Below are 17,880 nucleotides of genomic sequence, written 5' to 3'. Positions count from 1 at the left end.
ACAATCCTTCACTCTCACGGTCTATTTATTACCGGACTGTTCAACTCTGGTCTCCCCAGAATCAATTACCCCCCCTCTGGGTGGAGCACGAGGCCCGATCTGTCTTCCCACGCTCTCCACCTCTGCTGCCCCGACGGCTCTGCCTCTGCTGCAGCCACACTGTTACACTGCTCGAGTTAGCTAGCCAGTGAATGCATACAGGTTACCATAAAAAGGTTAAGTGTTCCTGTTGCTGTTACTGCTGTTGTCGCTGTTGCTTTTGACATTTGTTGTTGCTGTCGATATTTGTTGTTGTTCCATACGGACTCGTACCATTTATGCTTGCGTTTACGTTAAAATTCCTATTATACTTATGTTTCCATTTCCTCCCCAGATATTTGTGTGCCGCAGCATTGATTGATATTTTTACACGTTTGCAAGCCGAGCAGCTCCTCAAACTGGGCCTTGTCCTGATCTGCTTTGCATGAAACAGCTGATCAACAGGCTGCCAGGCAATCACAGGGCCAGTACCCATAATTCAGTGTTTTCGGTACTGTGTGCCGAGCAACGAGGCGGCGGGGGGGCGCCATGTTTTAAAGCCTGAGATGGGACTCCCCCAGGCATTAATCCACCGGCCTTCCAGGGTCATACAAGGCACTGAAGACCACTGGAGCTACATTACATTACAGGCATTTAGCAGACGCTCTTATCCAGAGCGACTTACATAACTTGTATCTATTTATACAGCTGGATATATACTGAAGCAATTCCGGTTAAGTACCTTGCTCAAGGGTACAACGGCAGTGTCCTTACCCGGGAATCGAACCTGCGACCTTTCGGTTACAAGCCCAGTTCCTTACCCACTGTGCTACACTCCGTCCTACCTCAGCTACCTCAGGACCACAAAAACGACGCAGCTTTTCCTTGTGGCTGCAGGTTCGAGGTGCTGTGCTTCCTGATGCTGTGCTACAACTCCGCCGTGGTCTACATGCCCGCCTCCTCCCACCAGGCAGCCTGCAGGATGAGCTCACGGTAAGGACCGGCGTCCCAGAATCCCCCCCGCTCCCGCCCACCCGAGGAGCGCGTACCGCCAGGCTCCGGCCAGCGCCTTCAGGCCCGAGAGGACGGCTGGCTCGGGCCTCGCGTGGAGCTCACGCCCCTGCGTCTCTGAGCCCGAATGCTTGGTCGGTGCGTTCCCCAGGGCCACGCGCCTCCCTCACTCTGTCCCCCGTCTCTCCCGGCCCTCAGGCTGTGCGTGTGCGGGTTCCCGCGGCAGCAGCAGAAGCCGTGGAGGGAGCCCTGTAATCGGGTGGTGCTGGACCCCGAGTTCATGGTGCAGATGCTGACGGCCGTCTACCACGCCACGTGAGTCATGCGGGGGGGCCGCCGAGTTCCCCCCCCCCCGTCACCCGGGCAACGGCGTTTTCGGTGTCCTGCGCTTTCCGACTGACAGACTTGAAGTCCTGTTTTGCTCTTGCTGTAGTTTTTCATTTTGTGTTCAGTAAGTGTCACTTACAGTAAGTGTTACAGGTTTGCATTTGAAGATACTGGCTTCCTTTTTGGGAAAGAACAAGGGAAGCAAAAGGTACTGCTATAGGGAAGAGATTTTCATAAGTCTGTCGTTAGAAATGTGAATGTTTGGGCATTTTTTGTCAGATGTGTAGGCTTCTGTTAAATTGAGTGATAATGTTGATTTAGGAGTTTAATAACGGATTTGGTTTTGTTTGCCTTTCACTGAGCTTTTCTGCCCTACTGATACAGCATACAGGGGATCAGATTTTATTATTATTTTTTAAAAGTTGCGCCGTGTTTTACTTGCAATTTACAGAAGTGGCACAAATAGTCTTCTATTTACCTGGAACCATCCATCCTTTCGCTAAAAATTGTAGCTGTTGGCACCAGTATTGGCACTGCCATTTAGCAGTAACGGAGTGCATTTTGGGCCTGATTCCAGATCAGCTTTCTTTTTTTTTTTTTTTACGGGGTCGCCCACGTAGTCACTTGGAAAAGATCTTAAATGATTAACTTCGGCGTTCTTTCTGTTGGCCCGGTGCATCTTTCGCAGTGTGTTGTTTATAGAGTCAGAGGAGGACCATCTCTGCGTGCAGTGCCAGGTTCGCTCTCATTAATCAAAGCCCAGGAAGAGGGACGTCAGCTCTAAAGAGCACAAGAACACAAATTTCCGCTGCGTCCTAAAGCAGTGGTTCCCAAACCCTGTTCCTGGAGATCTACCGTCCTGTAGGTTTTCACTCCACCCCTAAATTGGCACACCTGGTTTTAGTAATTGGTCCGGCGAGATTTTCGGTTGTTGAGTGAGGTACGCTTTGTTAGGTTTGGAATGAAAACCTACAGGACTGTAAATCTCCAGGAACAGGGTTGGAAGTCACAAACCAGGAACTGGCTTTCTGTATTTGAATGTATACACACTCTGTTATTTACACAAGTAAACACACACAGACACACACACACACACACACAGGAAAACATGCTTCTTTATTAACACAGGCACACACATGCGCTTACACATGCTGGCATGTACACAGTGCTATTTATACCACACAGATCCTAGTTGGGGGTCAACCCAGTCAACTCATTAAATCAATTGAATTTTCGATTCGATTCGATTCGATTCGTTCGTTCAGTTCATTGGCACTTCAGTGTTGCCTTAGCATTTATCTAAACCACAGAAAAGAGGGAATTGTTTTGACTGAAGCCTGTATCCTGTAAATACAGGTAAATATCGCAGACAGGTTTTCACGGTTACCGTCTCTTTTCATGGCGCTGAATGGAAGTTCACTGTTACTGCGGCTTTGATTGCGCGGCTGCCTGTGTGTATGAAAGCTGAGAGGGGCCTTTGGCTTAATTTGCATCATTCTGAATCAATCACCCTCCTCTCCTCTCCTCGTACGGTTTGATTAATACCCTCCTCTTATTTACAAAGAGCCCTCGCCTTTATATCAGTCTGCTGTGAAGAGGTAGAAGAATAATAATAATGTGAAATGGAAATTTGTGATGTGGTTATTTGAGTAATGGTTGTCATGACTGTACAACCCCCGTGTTATGATTTTTTTTATAGCTTTTTTTTTTTTGCTAATGTCTTTACCATCGTAATAAGGATCTGTTTATACATGAGGTTGTTTATTGAGCCATTTCCATTAAGTATCTTTGTCAAGGGTGAAATGACACTTCCCCACCTGAGAATCGAGCTGTCAACATTCATTTTACAAGCCTAGGCGTATAACCACCCCGGTGAAATACTCAGCCAGTTCAGGTTCTGATAGAACTGTCCCTTGTAATGCCTTGTGAGTGTGGTGTCTTGGAGTGGTGGAATTGATCATCTGTAATTACGCTGATAAAGGAGGAGAAAACCATTAGCTGGCTCATTTGTCTTTTTTGGGTTTAATTAAATTGCCATGGGCTGAAGTTGGATGAGAGTTTTCAAAATGACTCTCTGTGGGGGGTAAGGGGATGAAATAAAAATTTGGTTTTAATATTGCAGGTATGTGCCATAATGGATTTACTGTCCCGAAAAAATGTTTCAGTTCCGTGAGGGTATCTGTTAAGGGAAACTGAAATGGGGGCTCTCCCGTTAGCCTGTTGCTCCGTACACGCACGCACACGCTCTGTGCTGTCCTGATGATGTCACCTTCCTGTGCTTTCCGTGTGCATTCCTGATGATGTTCCTTCCTGTGCCTTCCGTGTGCATTCCTGATGATGTCACCTTCCTGTGCTTTCCGTGTGCATTCCTGATGATGTCACTTCCTCTGCAGATACAACGGAGAGTGGGACCTTGGGCGCGAGGCCTTGGAGGACATCCTGTACCGGGCCCAGCTGGAGCTGTACTCCCAGCCGCTTCTGGTAATGCCCCTGAAACCGAAGGACCTAGCGTAGCATCGGGTCGCCACTCAGACGTTCAGCAGACTGCAGATTCTTTATTTGCGTTTCAGTTAGAGGAAGTGTTTTGCTGTTTTGCTGCCTTTTCATATTCCTAGTTTGTTATTTGAATGTTTTTGAAAGCGCAGTAGTATTCTGAGCCTCACTCTGGCCACTGACTCATGACCTCGTGATGGACTCTCATGGTCCTGGACATTTAGCCTGTGTTCCACAGTACCACTTAGGGCCGGATTTACCAGGACCTTTAGCAATTGCAAAACCCTTTAGCACACACCAAACCAGTAACACGACCAACGATTGGTCATGGTGTTTGTTTTCCACCAATCGTTGGTCAGGTTATTAGTTTCGCTCTTGCCGAAAGATGTTGCATATGCTGGAAGTCTTAGTTAATCAGGCCCTCGGTCTTTATTTTGTGTTATGGTTTGTTCGGACTCTGGTTTATGACCTTTGACCCCTCTCGTGCCTCCCAGGTGGCGAACGCCATGAAGAGCTCCCTGCCCTCCAGCGCCCCCGACGGATCGCGCGGGCGGAAGATCCTGCAGGTGGAGGTGACCCCCACGGTCAGCCGGATCTCCCGCTCCGCCATCACCGCCGCGTCCATCCGGCGCCACCGCTGGAAGAGAGAGGGTAAGAGCCGCCGCCACGCCCGTCCTGCCGGTCACGTGACCGCGAGGCCCGCGAATAAAAAAAAATCCCCCGCGCAGATGGAGAAATGGCGGCGGCTGTGTAACACCTGGCAGGTGAGATCACCACCACGCTGTTCCAGCCGCATCAGCGTTAAAAGTATTTATAGCGGATTATTCAGCGTTCTCAGCCTCGGGTTTAGGCATTTATAAATAGCTGCGGCAGGTTAGCGTTCGCAGTAGATTATTACTGACGACAAGGTTCTTCCTGGAATTCTTTTGATAGCGTTTCAGTTTGTTTTTCTCTCCCCCCCCAATTTGGCTCAGTCAATTTTTGTGTGTGTGATGAAGGACATTTTAGATGCTTACTGAACTGAACGAAATAAAAAAAAAAACATTGAACATTAACACTACCAAATGAAATTATATTTTTAAGAACTCCAGAAGGTGAGCTGTACCTTAAGGTATAGGTGCATTTTAATTGAAAGCCCTAACAGCTTTGGACCAAATCTTCTCTGAACCTTTGATTAAATTGCAAGGTACTGGATTCTGAATTCTCCTGTTGTGCTCGAGGAGCACAAGGTTGGGACCGTTCGTTGTGTCTTCATCAATGCTGTTTGATCTTGGCACTTCATTATTATTTTCCTTGTTTTCTATGATCTTGTTCTTTATGACAGCGCTGTTTTGATCTGCCTACCCGTGCCCTCTCCTCTCTGCCATCTTTGAATGATTAACCGTGTTTTTTTTTTTTGTTTGTTGTTTTTAATCTGTGCGAGGTTGCACCCCATTGGCCGTAGAGAGTCTCGATTCCTGTACGCGTAGACATTTGGCACGCGAGGAAGCGGGGAATTGGAGGCGTACGAGCAGGGGGTTGGAGGGTTCACCGCGCGCACTAAGGAGGCCATCTTGTGTTGAATCCCAGATTGTTTTGACCAGTCAAGCGAAGCAGAGCTGAGCGCCGTCGTCACGCCCGGCGGCCACGCCCCCTCGGAACCTTCGGCCGCCACCGAGCGAAGAGGGAGGGGCCAGCTCGGCCTGCCCCTGGCCGCGCCCAAGGGTAGGCAGGAGAGGAGGCAGAGAGCAGGGAAGGAGCTGGCTAAGGAGGAGGCGCCCCCCTGCTGGGGTCTGCCTTCAGTCCTCCAGAGCGTACTAACTCATCCAGTCCCCTACTCAAAACTTACAGTGCAACCCCCCCCCCCCTTCTCCCCCCGATTCCCACAGCCATCCCTGGGCCTCTGTGTCCTTCGCTCTGGGGCAGGTGCTGGTTCAGTTACGGTTTTTGATACGGTTTGGTGGCGGTTGTGGGGGGGAAAGGTCAGGGGGCGGGGGACACCTGCATGCACCCGCATTTCCTCTTCAAACGCCCATCCAATCAGAACGCATGCCTTGTGTAACCCGCCGAGAACTCCCTGCACATCACTCACTGAGCATGCTCACTAGCACGGAAACCGAACCGGTTGCTAAGCGATTGCAGTGTGTAAGGATGCTTTTGGTGACTGGACTACTTGCTCATTTCTGCTGTTAGTCATTTTTTGTATCCCCTTCCCTGAACATGGAGGAATTCTGTTTTTTTCTTTACTTGATACATGCACGGATCCGTTTTCACTCATAGCTGTTTTGGATGTCTCCCCCCTAAATCCTCTGGCTGGGGGGGGGAGGGATCTATAGGAAGGGAGAACCTGTAGGCATGTTTTCCCTTTCTTTTCTTCACACATTGCTGTGTAGAAGAGTCAAGTACTCATTTCTGCTTCTTTGCTGCCCCTAGTGGTGTTAAGTGAGATTTGCACTCACCGGCCTGCAGATATTCGGCTGTAAACATGACGTCTGTGCGCTGCCCACAGGAGCATTGTGTGCGTGGCATGTGTGTGTGCTCCGTGTGTGTGTGTCGCAGGAGCTGTCTTAGAACAGATTGAGTCTTCGGTCAATTTGTATAAACCCCAGGCATGGCTCCCTGTGATAATGTGCACCTGCACCCAAATCTCCTGAGAGCTCTTTTTCCACACTCTGCACATTTTTTATTTTTTTTTTGCGGTCGTGTTTGTTTAGACGTCCTCTTGTGCAGCTGAGCCGAGCGTGCATGGCGGTGACGTGTGTAGGAGCAGGTTCGTTGAGCGAGGATTAGCCATTCTCTGACGGATCTGAGCATGGGGCACCACCACAAGACCACAGAAATCCCCCCCTCTCCTGAAGTAATAATGCTATCCCCGTTTGGTGACGCGGTGCTTTCGTGTCACTGTCTCTATGAGATTGCGCTTCTGAAGACCATGAAAGCCAGTTTCCCCAGTAGGCCCCGCTTGCATGGTCTCGTCCTGCGGCTCGAAAGTAACGGATCGGCTTGGACCCATGGGAACCTGTGAATCCACGCACTTCTCAAAGGTCCACACGCTTCACTAAGGCCCACGTGCTTTTGAAAGGCCCTCGTGCTTCTAGAAGGCCCGTACGCTTCTCGAAGGTGTGGTGGAAATTACCTTAATTTCCCCCAGTCGGTGAGAACAGTCCAACTGACTCTTCTTGCTTCTCCACACGCTTCTCAAAGGTCCACATGCTTTTAAAAGGCCCTCGTGCTTCTAGAAGGCCCACGTGCTTCTCGAAGGTGTGTTGGAAATTACCTTAATTTCCCCCAGTCGGTGAGAACAGTCCAACAGACTCTTCTCGCTTCTCCACACGCTTCTCGAAGGTCCACGCGTATCTCAGTCGTCCACAAGCTTCACGAAGGTCCACACTCTTCTCAAAGGTCTGCGCTCTTTAAAAGTTGTATTCACTAACAGGGGATCAACTCAATCTGTGGCTTCCGAATGGCAGTCGCTCTCATTCCCCCGATGAGCGTACGGGAGTGGGATGCGGAAACTCGGCCCCGCCTGTCTAGAAGGCGCCTTCTCTTCTCTTCTGAAACCCAGCTGGTCCCACCGCATGCTGTCTCTGCACACAGCCCCTGCAGTAGCTGTTAAACATTTATTCCATGTCTTGAGTTGCAGCATATCTTGATTTATGAATTACTTCCGTAAATCAGGCTTAAGCAGTAGCTTTGACTCCGCTGCCTCGGTTCGGCTTTTGCTCACTGTGATGAAAACAAAGCGAGAGATTTTTCAGACGAATCTTTGTGGAGTCCTGTTAAGGCTCTGGTAATGAAAAATCATGGGCGGAGCGGGGCGCAGTCTTTTCTGACTGACACGAAGAAGCAGGTCTGAGTTAGCTGGTGCTCGTTCACTGGCCACGAAGGAGATTCATGTACGACAGTCTCAGGTTTGTGTGCAGTCATGGCAACTTCTTACCTTGTGCTTGTCTTCGTGACAATGCTGGGTCCTCCACTGCCACGGATCCCTGGGTACACTGCGACACAGGAAGTGATTTAAATCACCCCTTCCCCTCCCTCCCCAGCAGTCCAGTGTAAATCTAGGTATTCAGTTGATGTGGGGGTTGCTGCAGGTCAAAGAACTGAAAGAGGAAATCTGGTCATTTCGTAAGGGACGGGAACTGGAATATTGAATTTCAGTGAACAATTTGTTTATGACAAATCAAGTCCCTGTATCTCTGTCTCCTAAATGTTAGCTTGACTACAGTACGTTAGCCTTTTTGTTGTGAGTGAGTAGACTGGGTTGGTATCTTTAGGTAATAGAACCCTATTCTCCTCGCAACTCTGTGGTTGGATATTAGCTAGAAATCCTAGAAGTATTTGTTTTTGCTTTGTTTTGTTCCTTGGCTTGCTCCTGTTCTCAGCAAGGGATTTTGTGTGGATTATGTATCTGATAGTAAAGTGCAAAAACAAATGTCAAAATACCTATTTCTTTTTTGCCCGTCTGCCAGGTCACATGACTAGCAGTGGCCCAATGAGATCCTCCTCAGTGTTTTCCTCTGGCTTTAAAAATATATATATTTTTTATAACACTTCTCTTCTTGGTGTCAGGACTGAGGCTGAAGTGAGCTGACGTGAGGACAGTAGAGGGAGAGCATGCGATGGTGGTGTGCCTGACAACGTGCATGTCCTTCTGTCCTTCTCTCCTGTTTCTGCTCCCCCTCTCTCTCTCCTGTCTGAGGTCTCCATCTCGGTCCAGTGACCCGGTTTTGCTTGCCCTGTGCTGCATGATGGAACTCGTAGTCCCTCGTCTCTCTGTCAGTCTGGACATACAAGATGATGCCTTTTCTTTTCATCTGTTTTGCTCTTCCCTTTCTTTCAGCTTGCAAAAAAAATGGATTGTCATGCAGGCTTTGAAGCCGTGGTTTTTATACATGTTTAGGTTATGTGTGTATAAATGTATTAATGATACTGTGTGAAGACTCACTGTTGCCTTTCCCTGCAGTATACTGTAAGACAGGATTTTAAATCTCACTAATGTGTTCTGTGTTTTTTTACCACCTTTTCTCACTAAAGTCGGTCTTAAAATAATTTTTATGTTCCTTGGAACGATTTCAAGAGTTGACTGCCTGTTGAAGCAGTGGCATTAACGCCGAAGTGTACCACATGGCGGAGTTATAAAATAACCCTTAAGGAATGAAAACTGACGGTTGGCCTGAAGACAAAGAGTTATTGATGTTTTGCGGAGAGCTCCAGCGACTCCCTCCTGGTTCTCTGAGCACGCCAGTAATAGAATGCTCCTTTAATGTTGCGTCGTGTTATCTCGTGGCCCCAACTCCTCCGGGCTAACGTCGATTGGGCACGGACCTGTGACTCAAACCCCTTAGCCCGGGGCGACGTGGCCATCTTTGATAAGGGCACAGTGATGGACAGTCGTGAGCACAGGCCGTGTGAGGTAGCTGGAGAACACATGCCCTGTTCTACCCTGTTTTCATTGTCGTTTTTTTTTTATTCTTGTGATGAGGAAATCCGATTAGATTCGCGCCTGTGTGGGAAAGTGTTACATCCTAATCGGTGTTTCTCAAAAGACACGATGAACGAGCTTCTTTCCGTTAACGTAATTAAAACGTGTGATTTGAGTAAGCTGAGCTTCATCCAGAGTGTGGATTCCTCCTTGAGAATTAGGACAAACGAACTGGAGAAGCTTTCAATTATTTTAGTTCCGGGTTATTAGGGAAGAGAGATTGGATCAGCTCAGTGTGACAGCCCAACTAATGGTGGCTGGTTCCTAAATTAGAGAAGGCGAAATTCTGTGTTGGCAGTGCGTTACTTAATGTGTTTGCTATAAATTGGCTGTGTTTGGGCTGGCGAGAAGTTGTGGTACGGGCTAATATAAATTTTGTATAGGTGAATTGGGGACTGTAGCATGCCTACGTTTCAGGTTCTGGACTTGCTGATATTTTACTGAGGTCCGGTGTCTGAGCACTCCTGCACTTCCATTTCAGACTTGGTCATTTTCTCGCTGACTGACCTTATGTTTGGACTTTTCCATGACTGACATGTCTTCCTTTCAGTTTTTTAATAAAGCTTTCTCCCCCTGTGTCTGTGTCTCTACCTCAATCTTACTCCCTCTTTCTCTTGTTCTGCCCCTCTCTCTCCCCCCCTCTCTCTCTCTCTTTCTGTCTCCCTCCTCTTCCCCTTCCTCCCTCTCTCTCTCTCTTCTCCCCTTCCTCTCTCTCCTCTCTCTCTCTCTTCCTCTCGTTCTCTCCTCTCTCTCTCTCCCTCTCCCCCCCCCACAGACACTGACGGGATGAGCGGGGGCGAGGACTCCTTCAACCTGAACGACCCGGACGAGGGCTTCTCCTCGGGCGCGTCCAACAGCAGCCAGCCCAGCGGGGCCAAGCCGGGCGGGGCCGGGGGCGGGGGTGGCGCGGCGGCCTGCGGCCGGCGAGCCTGAAGAAGGGCCTGGTGGCACGCCTCTCCCGGGAGCGGGACCGGGACAGGGACGGGGCGGCGTCGGCCCGGCGCGGGCGGGACCTCTCGGCCGACCCCCAGGCGGTGCTGCGGCGGCACCACCAGCGGCAGCAGTCCCCGCCGCCCCTGCCCCCGCCCCCGCCCACCGTCACGCTGGACGCCGTGGAGCTGAGCCCCATGAAGAAGCGGCTGAGCTTCCCCGCCGGCCAGTCGCTGGTCAGGACTTCCAGCGCCTCCTCCAGCCGCTCCTTCGACTGCATGAACGTGAGCCTGAACGGGGGCCAGGCGGGGGGAGGCTCCCAGGAGACCGCGCTGGGCGGCGGGGGGCTGAGCGTGGGCGGGGCCCACCGCTTCTCCACCGTCAGCCTGCAGGAGGAGCGCCTGGCCCGGCCCGAGGAGGCCCAGGCCCTGCTGGTGCCGGGGACGCCCCTCACCAAACAGTCCCGCTCGCCCAGCTTCAACATGCAGATCATATCGCAGGTGTAGACGGGATCGGGGGGGGGGGGGGGATGGTGCCCAATGACACCCCTCCTGCCCGGCTCCTCCCCCCCCCCCCCCCCCCATCGGCAGCGGAGCCGGAGGAGGAGGCCCCGCCCCCTTCGCCCTCGGCCACCGGACTCGAGGGCGGAGTTTAACGCCGCTCCCTCTCAGGAGGAGGGCCCGAGCCCCATGGAGGTGCTGTGAGTGACAGGCCACAATAAGATGGTTTCCCTCTCTCTGAACACATCGTGGGGGCGGGGCCATCGGCCCAACGGTAAATGTGTACAGAACTGCAAAGGCCGTCGACGGTACGGGTTTGCATCAGAGTGTACCGGCCTCACACCGGCCAGTCTGCAGGACTCCTGTTCTCCCAGCATCCTCTCTGACCAAACGGAGCATTCCAAGTCCTCTCTCTTTGTGGGGGGGCGTACAAAAATCCACACGAAAGAAAATGAGCAGGGAGGAAGATAAAAATCAATCCTAAGTTATGATTATCCGTTGTGAGAAAAATTTAATGTCGTGGGTCTGATATAATTTATCTTGAGATTCAGATAGTCTACGTTTTGTATTGAATCAGCAATAAGACTACCGTCGTTTGTGAGAAAAGAGTGGGTCGTTGTAGTTTGTCACGCCTTCTTGTTTATCCTTGGGTGATGTGCAATCAAGATTCTGATTACTGGTTTTTTTATTTTCGGTATATATTTGTATGGGTATGCTCTTTCCGTCTTGTCTGCTTAAAGAATGACTTTCCCAAAGACGCTGCTGTTTTTCCTCGAATCTCTCGAATGATTTTAAAACAAACTGAGACACGCTGGTGTCGACTGTTCCTCTGTAAACTTGGATTTATTTTTCATAACGTACTGTACACAGTTTTACTTACCCGAGGTTGTTTTCGTTTAAATAAATGTCGTTGTGACTGAAGCCCTAAAGCAAAACGAGGAAGCTATGACCGGACTAGAACTTTTGCCTGCTTTATGATTTAGAATCTTCTGGAATGAGAACCACGGCACCAACGTGGTGGTCCAGAATTTTGAAGATTTCTTATATTTTTTGTGCTGCTGTACGAATATTAAAGAGAACAGGGAACTGAAAAGATGCATCTCGAGATCTGTGAAGACGATTCGGGTGGGAATGAGGAGGCAAGATCGAACTGTCTTGCCTGAAATAGAAACGCGCAACTGTCAGGAGCCGAAACCTTACGTTGTAATTTGACGCAAAGTGTATAGATGTGAGTGGTAATGACTGCAGAACAAACCCCTGCGGATCCACTGTCTGTGCTGATTTTCATTCAGACTGCAGTTAGCCAGGTCCTACCTGCTGACCTAGAGTAGGAGGTCACTATTGACCGTGAGCTATAACACGTTCTATGTGTGTAGCATGTCTATTCAAAGACCAGTCGATCACGTCAGTGCCGCAGTAAAATGTGATTTTCCCTTTGGGCGTTCTTTCTGAAAGAGCTGGAACACTTGATTGACGGATCAAGTTTTGCACCAGAGGTGTGAAAGAACGCTGAACGTGTGGCCGCCTAGTTACCGTTACTGCAGTCTGGCTGAGGGAAACAAACGCGCAGCAAACGGCCTCGAGCCAAACCCGCGGTCCCTTAAAATCCTTCTGAAGACGAAATCTGGGGAATCGCTTCACCTCGCGCTCCCGTAAGCTTTTTCCGCTACCCTTAATGTTTGAGAAGTCGGCTTGGCGGGAAAGCCGGTACAGACACGGTGGAACCCCCCGGCGAGTTTGGGGGCTAGCCCTGCTGTAACGGTTCTGCGGGCTGATGATCGCGATCTTTGATGTGCGTTACGATCGCTGTGCTTTATGCTGTGTCCATGGAGTTGCGTGCGATCCAGCTTCATTGCCTGTCTCGGAGTTGAATATCTGGAGATCAGTTGAAGATCCGGAGGGATCAGTGGTTGCTACTTACGTTGGGAGAGTGTGACTTCCTGCACCCCGTAGTAGGTGGAGTTACTCGTGAACCAATCAGAAGTCTTGGCTTTCAATAGCAAAAAGTCTATTTGTTGAGTTCCTAGTAACACACAATAGCTCCACCCATTTTGGGGCTCAGGAGTCCTTACTGTCCAACCATTAACTGACACTGTATGTGAGCTCATCGAGTGGCCAATGGCCAGTGTTCTGTATGCTGTAGTCATCAAACATTCCTTCTACCTCATCTTGTTTTCCCCGATTCTCAAAACGCCAGAATTGAAAAGCTCATCGCTCTTACATAAGCTATTACTGCAGTTTGTCGATATTGAGCAGAGCTGAGTTTTGGGTTGAAAAGCTGAATAAAAGCTGAGTTTGGAGAGCTTGGAAGCACGAGAGGAAGAGCTTAGCTGCTTCTGTGCTTTAGCGTGTCTTGCTGAATTAGCATTTCTCTTCGTTTCTCTGTGGTTCACAACCTTGCAAGATTAGCTTGTGCGACAAGGAATATTTGTGGTACAAGCTTGATCAATGTCAGCCATATATTTCTTAGCTCTGTTCGCTGTGCTGTCCTGCTATTATTTTGTTTTTTTGTTTTTTTTTGGCTGCAGAGCCATTTTATGAAAAGAAATCCTTCAGTGATCCTTTATTTGTGTGCAGTTTTTTGTGTTTTATTTTATTTTTAAACTAACTGACCACAGCACATGGGTGTAACTTTGTACCTGTTCTTTTTATTTGAAGGAAGTAATTTCGATGCTGACTGAGAAGGTGCTAGGTCGTTTTTGGTCGAGGTTGTTCTTCACCGTCCACCGAAACTTGCTTTTCGCGGTCGCTGCTTTTCTTTGCTGTTTGCAAGTGCAATTTCTCTCTCGCACTGAGAGGAACGTCCCTCTCGGTCCTGGCGTTGTTCTGTGAGGATAACAGCTGTGCTTTTCGCAGGGAGCCAGAGCTCGTGTTTATTAGTATTTGTTATGCAAACGTCACGGTTTAGCTCGGCTCCGCCCCCCTTTTGGTTCTGAACCTGACGGGAGGATGAATGACGGTGCACGTTTCCTCCCTGCCGGATGGGGGCCAGTGCCCTTCAGGTTCAGGGTGATTGGCTGTGTCACGGGTATGTTTCCGTTGCATCACGTAGTGTACATTGGGTCCAGAAGGTCCACATTACTGTTCATTCGGTTGTCCTGCTGCGTAAGGTTGTCTTCTCACCCAATGCTGAAGACTGACTATGAAATACTGTGCCAGGGACATAGTAATTTTGATTTTGAATAGGATGTGAATTCATTTTACCCAGCTGTTTAATGTGGGGGAGAGAGCAAGCATTTCTTTCGATTGTCAACACGAGAGTGGGACTGTGGGACGTGTAGTTCCCACTCCTGTCAGCAGGGCATCAGCGCTTAAAACGAACGGCATCTAAGGGGATGCATCTAAACGGCATCTCACGTCCCTGACCCCAGCACTGGAGTGTCCGTCATGTCAAATTTACGTGTTATATTTCACACCCACGCCCACACATTTAAGTTTCACCGCTGGCTTTTTATTTTTTAATTTTTTTGTGCATGCTTTTGTGGGTGGGTGGGTGTGTATGTTTGACTCGTTAGAGGAAATGCTAGGTTAAAAAAAAGTGCAACTTATATTATTTAGATTTAAATACACGTCGGGTGGTTTCGGGGGTAATTCTTTGCTGTCGGTGAGGAACCCCGGAATGAGACCCGTTGTCGTGCGGTGCGCTGGGCTTTCCACATGGCCTCGGACGACCTGCTCGTTAAGACGGGCGAGGAGAGCTCTGCGCGTGTCGTTCTGCTGGCGAGGGAGGGCACAGCTGAGCTGAGGGGGCGTGTTCCGAGTGAAACGGCCTATCGGCACTAACCCCCTGACCGAGTCACGTCACGCTGGCCTTTCCGACCGGCTCCTTGCTGTAGAGGAGGTTAGTGCGTGTCCTACTTGTACCCATGTATTTATTAGGAATCTGTTTGAACAGCCCAATTGGACAGCCCGTTCTCTTTAGTCCGGCTGTGCGTCCTGTGTGTACAAAGAAGAGCAAGTTTAGTTTTTTTTTTGTTTGTTTTTTTTGGATTGCATGTTAAACGTATGCGGTGTTCTGCTACGATGCACTTTATCTGATCCTCTCTCAAAGCCTTGTGAATACATGTACAGACGATTAAACGTTTTAGACAGAGATTAGTTTTTTCAGAGTTAAGGATCTGTGAGGTCATGACATCATCCACGCCTTCCTCATGCGTTTAACTGTGAAGGCAAGGGTACAGTTATTTATATCTTTCTTTTGAAACCAAAAAGAGCGATGCATTTGTCAGACGGCCAGGGCCAGGATTTCAGCTGTCTACGTGTAACAAAGCTACTGGGCCTCAAAATCTATTAACGCCATTAATAAAAATAAAAAAATGAAATGTTTACTTTCAGAAAATAAAAAAAAAACAATGGGATTCTATGCAACGTGTTTTCCTTTTATTTCTTTTTTCTTTTAAGCTTTAAACCTCTAGATTTTTCCCCCACAGAATTACACGCAGCACTTGGTTATGGGTAACATACAGGAGATCATTTAAAGTCACTGTGTTGTAATCCTGGTGAGAGCCTCTGTAGTTCGGTGAGGCAGAAGCGTACATATGCGAGCTGCTGTCACAGTCTGGGAGACCTTACCGAGGGTGCGTTTTCTCACGCTGGAGTGGAAAAAAGACGGCCGCTTCTTTCCTTCGTGCGCATGGTCTCCGTGTGGGAAGTGCCCAGGTTTGCTTGCGGTGGTAACTGTGTCCGTTGTGAAAGATTGTGCAGCGGCGGCGATTCGCCGGACTCGTGCATGTAAACCGGCTCCTCTGTCCCCGCGCGATGCGCCCCACCTGTCGTCTTTCCGAATGGAACCGGAAGAATAAATGGTTTAAGAGTTAAAATGTGAAACATTGTACAATTGATGTTGTAAATTTTGGGGGTGAGGGAGAAGAGAATATTTTAAGACATAAGTGTAAATAAATGGAAAAAAAATGTACAAACGAGTGCGAGCGGGAAAGAATGGAGAAAGAAACGTGAGCAGTCTTTGATGCAGAGACTTCTGTCTTATCTGTGACTTGTTGAATAAATATTGTGCTGTTTCTGGGTACCTGCGTGTTGTCAGTTTTGTTAATTGTGATGGGTTTAGAGGTTTTTTTTGTTAATCATGCATGCTACCTTGTTGATAACCAGCTGATTTTGATCTACCTTTACACCTTTATCTCTGACGAAGACATGGTTGCCATCAGTTGCATGTGCTGCTAGGCCCGGCACACTGAAAAGCTAGGGTGATGTCACCGTACACAAGCGTCATAATTATCCTCATTCAGAGAGACACTAAAATGGGGAGGTACACTGCTGCCACCTAGTGGTCATTTAATCCGTATTCGCCACGGTCCAAAATATAGGGTACCGTTTTCATAGTAGTCCTCAGATCAGAGGTCTACATGTCTAATAAAGTATCTCTGTGCATGTGTGTAATATTTCTTTGTGAAGTTTGCAACGAGCTTGTACTTTGATTCTGCTGGTTGAAACCACACACTGTATTATTTATTAGATTTGCCCTGGGCATCTGCGTTTTATAAACAGTAGAGAACGCCGAGGTGGGTAATACTTCCTCCACTGGTACATTCTTCAGCTATTAATGTCCCTCTGGAATACAGATAAACACCAGCTTTGGAAATCTCCCAACAGCAGTTCCACTTGGACCTCCTTCCTGCTAAGATGGATCTTGAATTCCTTCATAGCTGAGCTCCAGACTATAAGAATTTAACTTCAACTTACTTTTGTGTAAGCATGTTTTTTTATTGTTAGTCATTTTGAAGATCAGTTCGGAGGTTGAGGCTGCTTGATTTTACACCTAAAGGCTCCTGTCTGTCTATCCCTCCATCTTCCTTTTCAGTCCACACTCCAACACAATGCTAGGAAATGCCATTGCTAGATGATTACTATAATTACATTCCTGTGGTATGGCAACCGTGGCCATTGTGATAGAAACTGTTCAGAGATCAGCCAATGAGTGGCTGCTTTTCCTTCCCTTAATGCACATTGTTGCCTCCATTGACCATAATGCCCTATTTACTATCAACATTAGAAATAGTTGTATTTAAATATACATTTTTTCAGTAATATTGATTATATACACATATATATATATATATATATATATTATACATATACATATATATACACACAAATATATATATACACACATATATATATTTATGTGTATATATATATATACATATATATATATACACACATAAATTATATATATATATGTGTGTATATATATATATATATATATATATATATATATATATTTGTATATATATATATATATATTGTGATATATATATGTGATATATATATATATATACACATATATATATATATACACAAATATAATATATATATATATGTATATATATATACACACATATATATATATATATTTATGTGTATATATATATATTATATATATAACACATATATATACATATATATAGTATATATATAATGTTGTATATATATATATATGTGTATCTATATGTATATATATATTATATTATATATATATACATATTTGAACTTGAACTGTGACAGTTTGATTTAAAAACCAAACATTATAATATACATATAATATATATAATATATTATATATATATAAATTATATATATATATAATATATATATATATATATATATATATATGTATATACATATATATATATATTTGTATGTATATATATATGTATATACATATACATATATATAATGTTTTGGTTTTTTTAAATCAAACTGTCACAGTTCAAGTTCAAATGGCATCAACACCATGTGGTTGGCAAGATTTCTTGTGTTTAATGGTGATTTCAGTTAATTCAGGCCTTTTGGTTTGGTAAAGCATAATAGCACTGTGGTTCACATCCCTTTACTGTGTGTCTGAGAGGACATGTTGAGGAAACGTGATACAGAAGTTGATTCAACTTTGTGACCATAAATCAGTCTCTCCTGGGAACCAAGGTCTGACCATGGCTAGTCAGTGAGATAAGCTTTCCCATGTACACATTTTTCCCCACACTTTCATTAATCCTGTACTGTACCTGCCATGGAACCAGAGCTAAATGCTACTGTGAAACCTGCTTTGGCTAATGTTTTTATTGCCCACAGAGGACACTAATGTTTTCCCTCAGTCTCTGGTCTACTGTGCTGTGCCCCTAC

At 47.0% G+C, this 17,880-nt stretch overlaps 1 protein-coding gene across 1 annotated transcript in view; it reads left to right on the top strand.

Annotated features, from left to right (window-relative positions):
* LOC135240330 (hyccin 2-like) overlaps nucleotides 1-15,767 on the top strand; it is a 52,182-nt gene extending 36,415 nt beyond the window's left edge. The window contains 7 exon segments of the mRNA XM_064309666.1: nucleotides 916-1,011; nucleotides 1,228-1,344; nucleotides 3,750-3,837; nucleotides 4,344-4,500; nucleotides 5,419-5,553; nucleotides 10,089-10,216; nucleotides 10,219-15,767. Coding sequence (XP_064165736.1) covers nucleotides 916-1,011; nucleotides 1,228-1,344; nucleotides 3,750-3,837; nucleotides 4,344-4,500; nucleotides 5,419-5,553; nucleotides 10,089-10,216; nucleotides 10,219-10,749 — 1,252 coding nt within the window. The 3' untranslated portion in view covers nucleotides 10,750-15,767.
* Nucleotides 15,768-17,880: the final 2,113 nt, after the last annotated feature.

The sequence above is a fragment of the Anguilla rostrata genome, chromosome 15 (genome assembly GCF_018555375.3).
Source record: "Anguilla rostrata isolate EN2019 chromosome 15, ASM1855537v3, whole genome shotgun sequence".
Classification (NCBI taxonomy): domain Eukaryota; kingdom Metazoa; phylum Chordata; class Actinopteri; order Anguilliformes; family Anguillidae; genus Anguilla; species Anguilla rostrata.
This window is presented reverse-complemented; position numbering and strand designations above follow the sequence as displayed.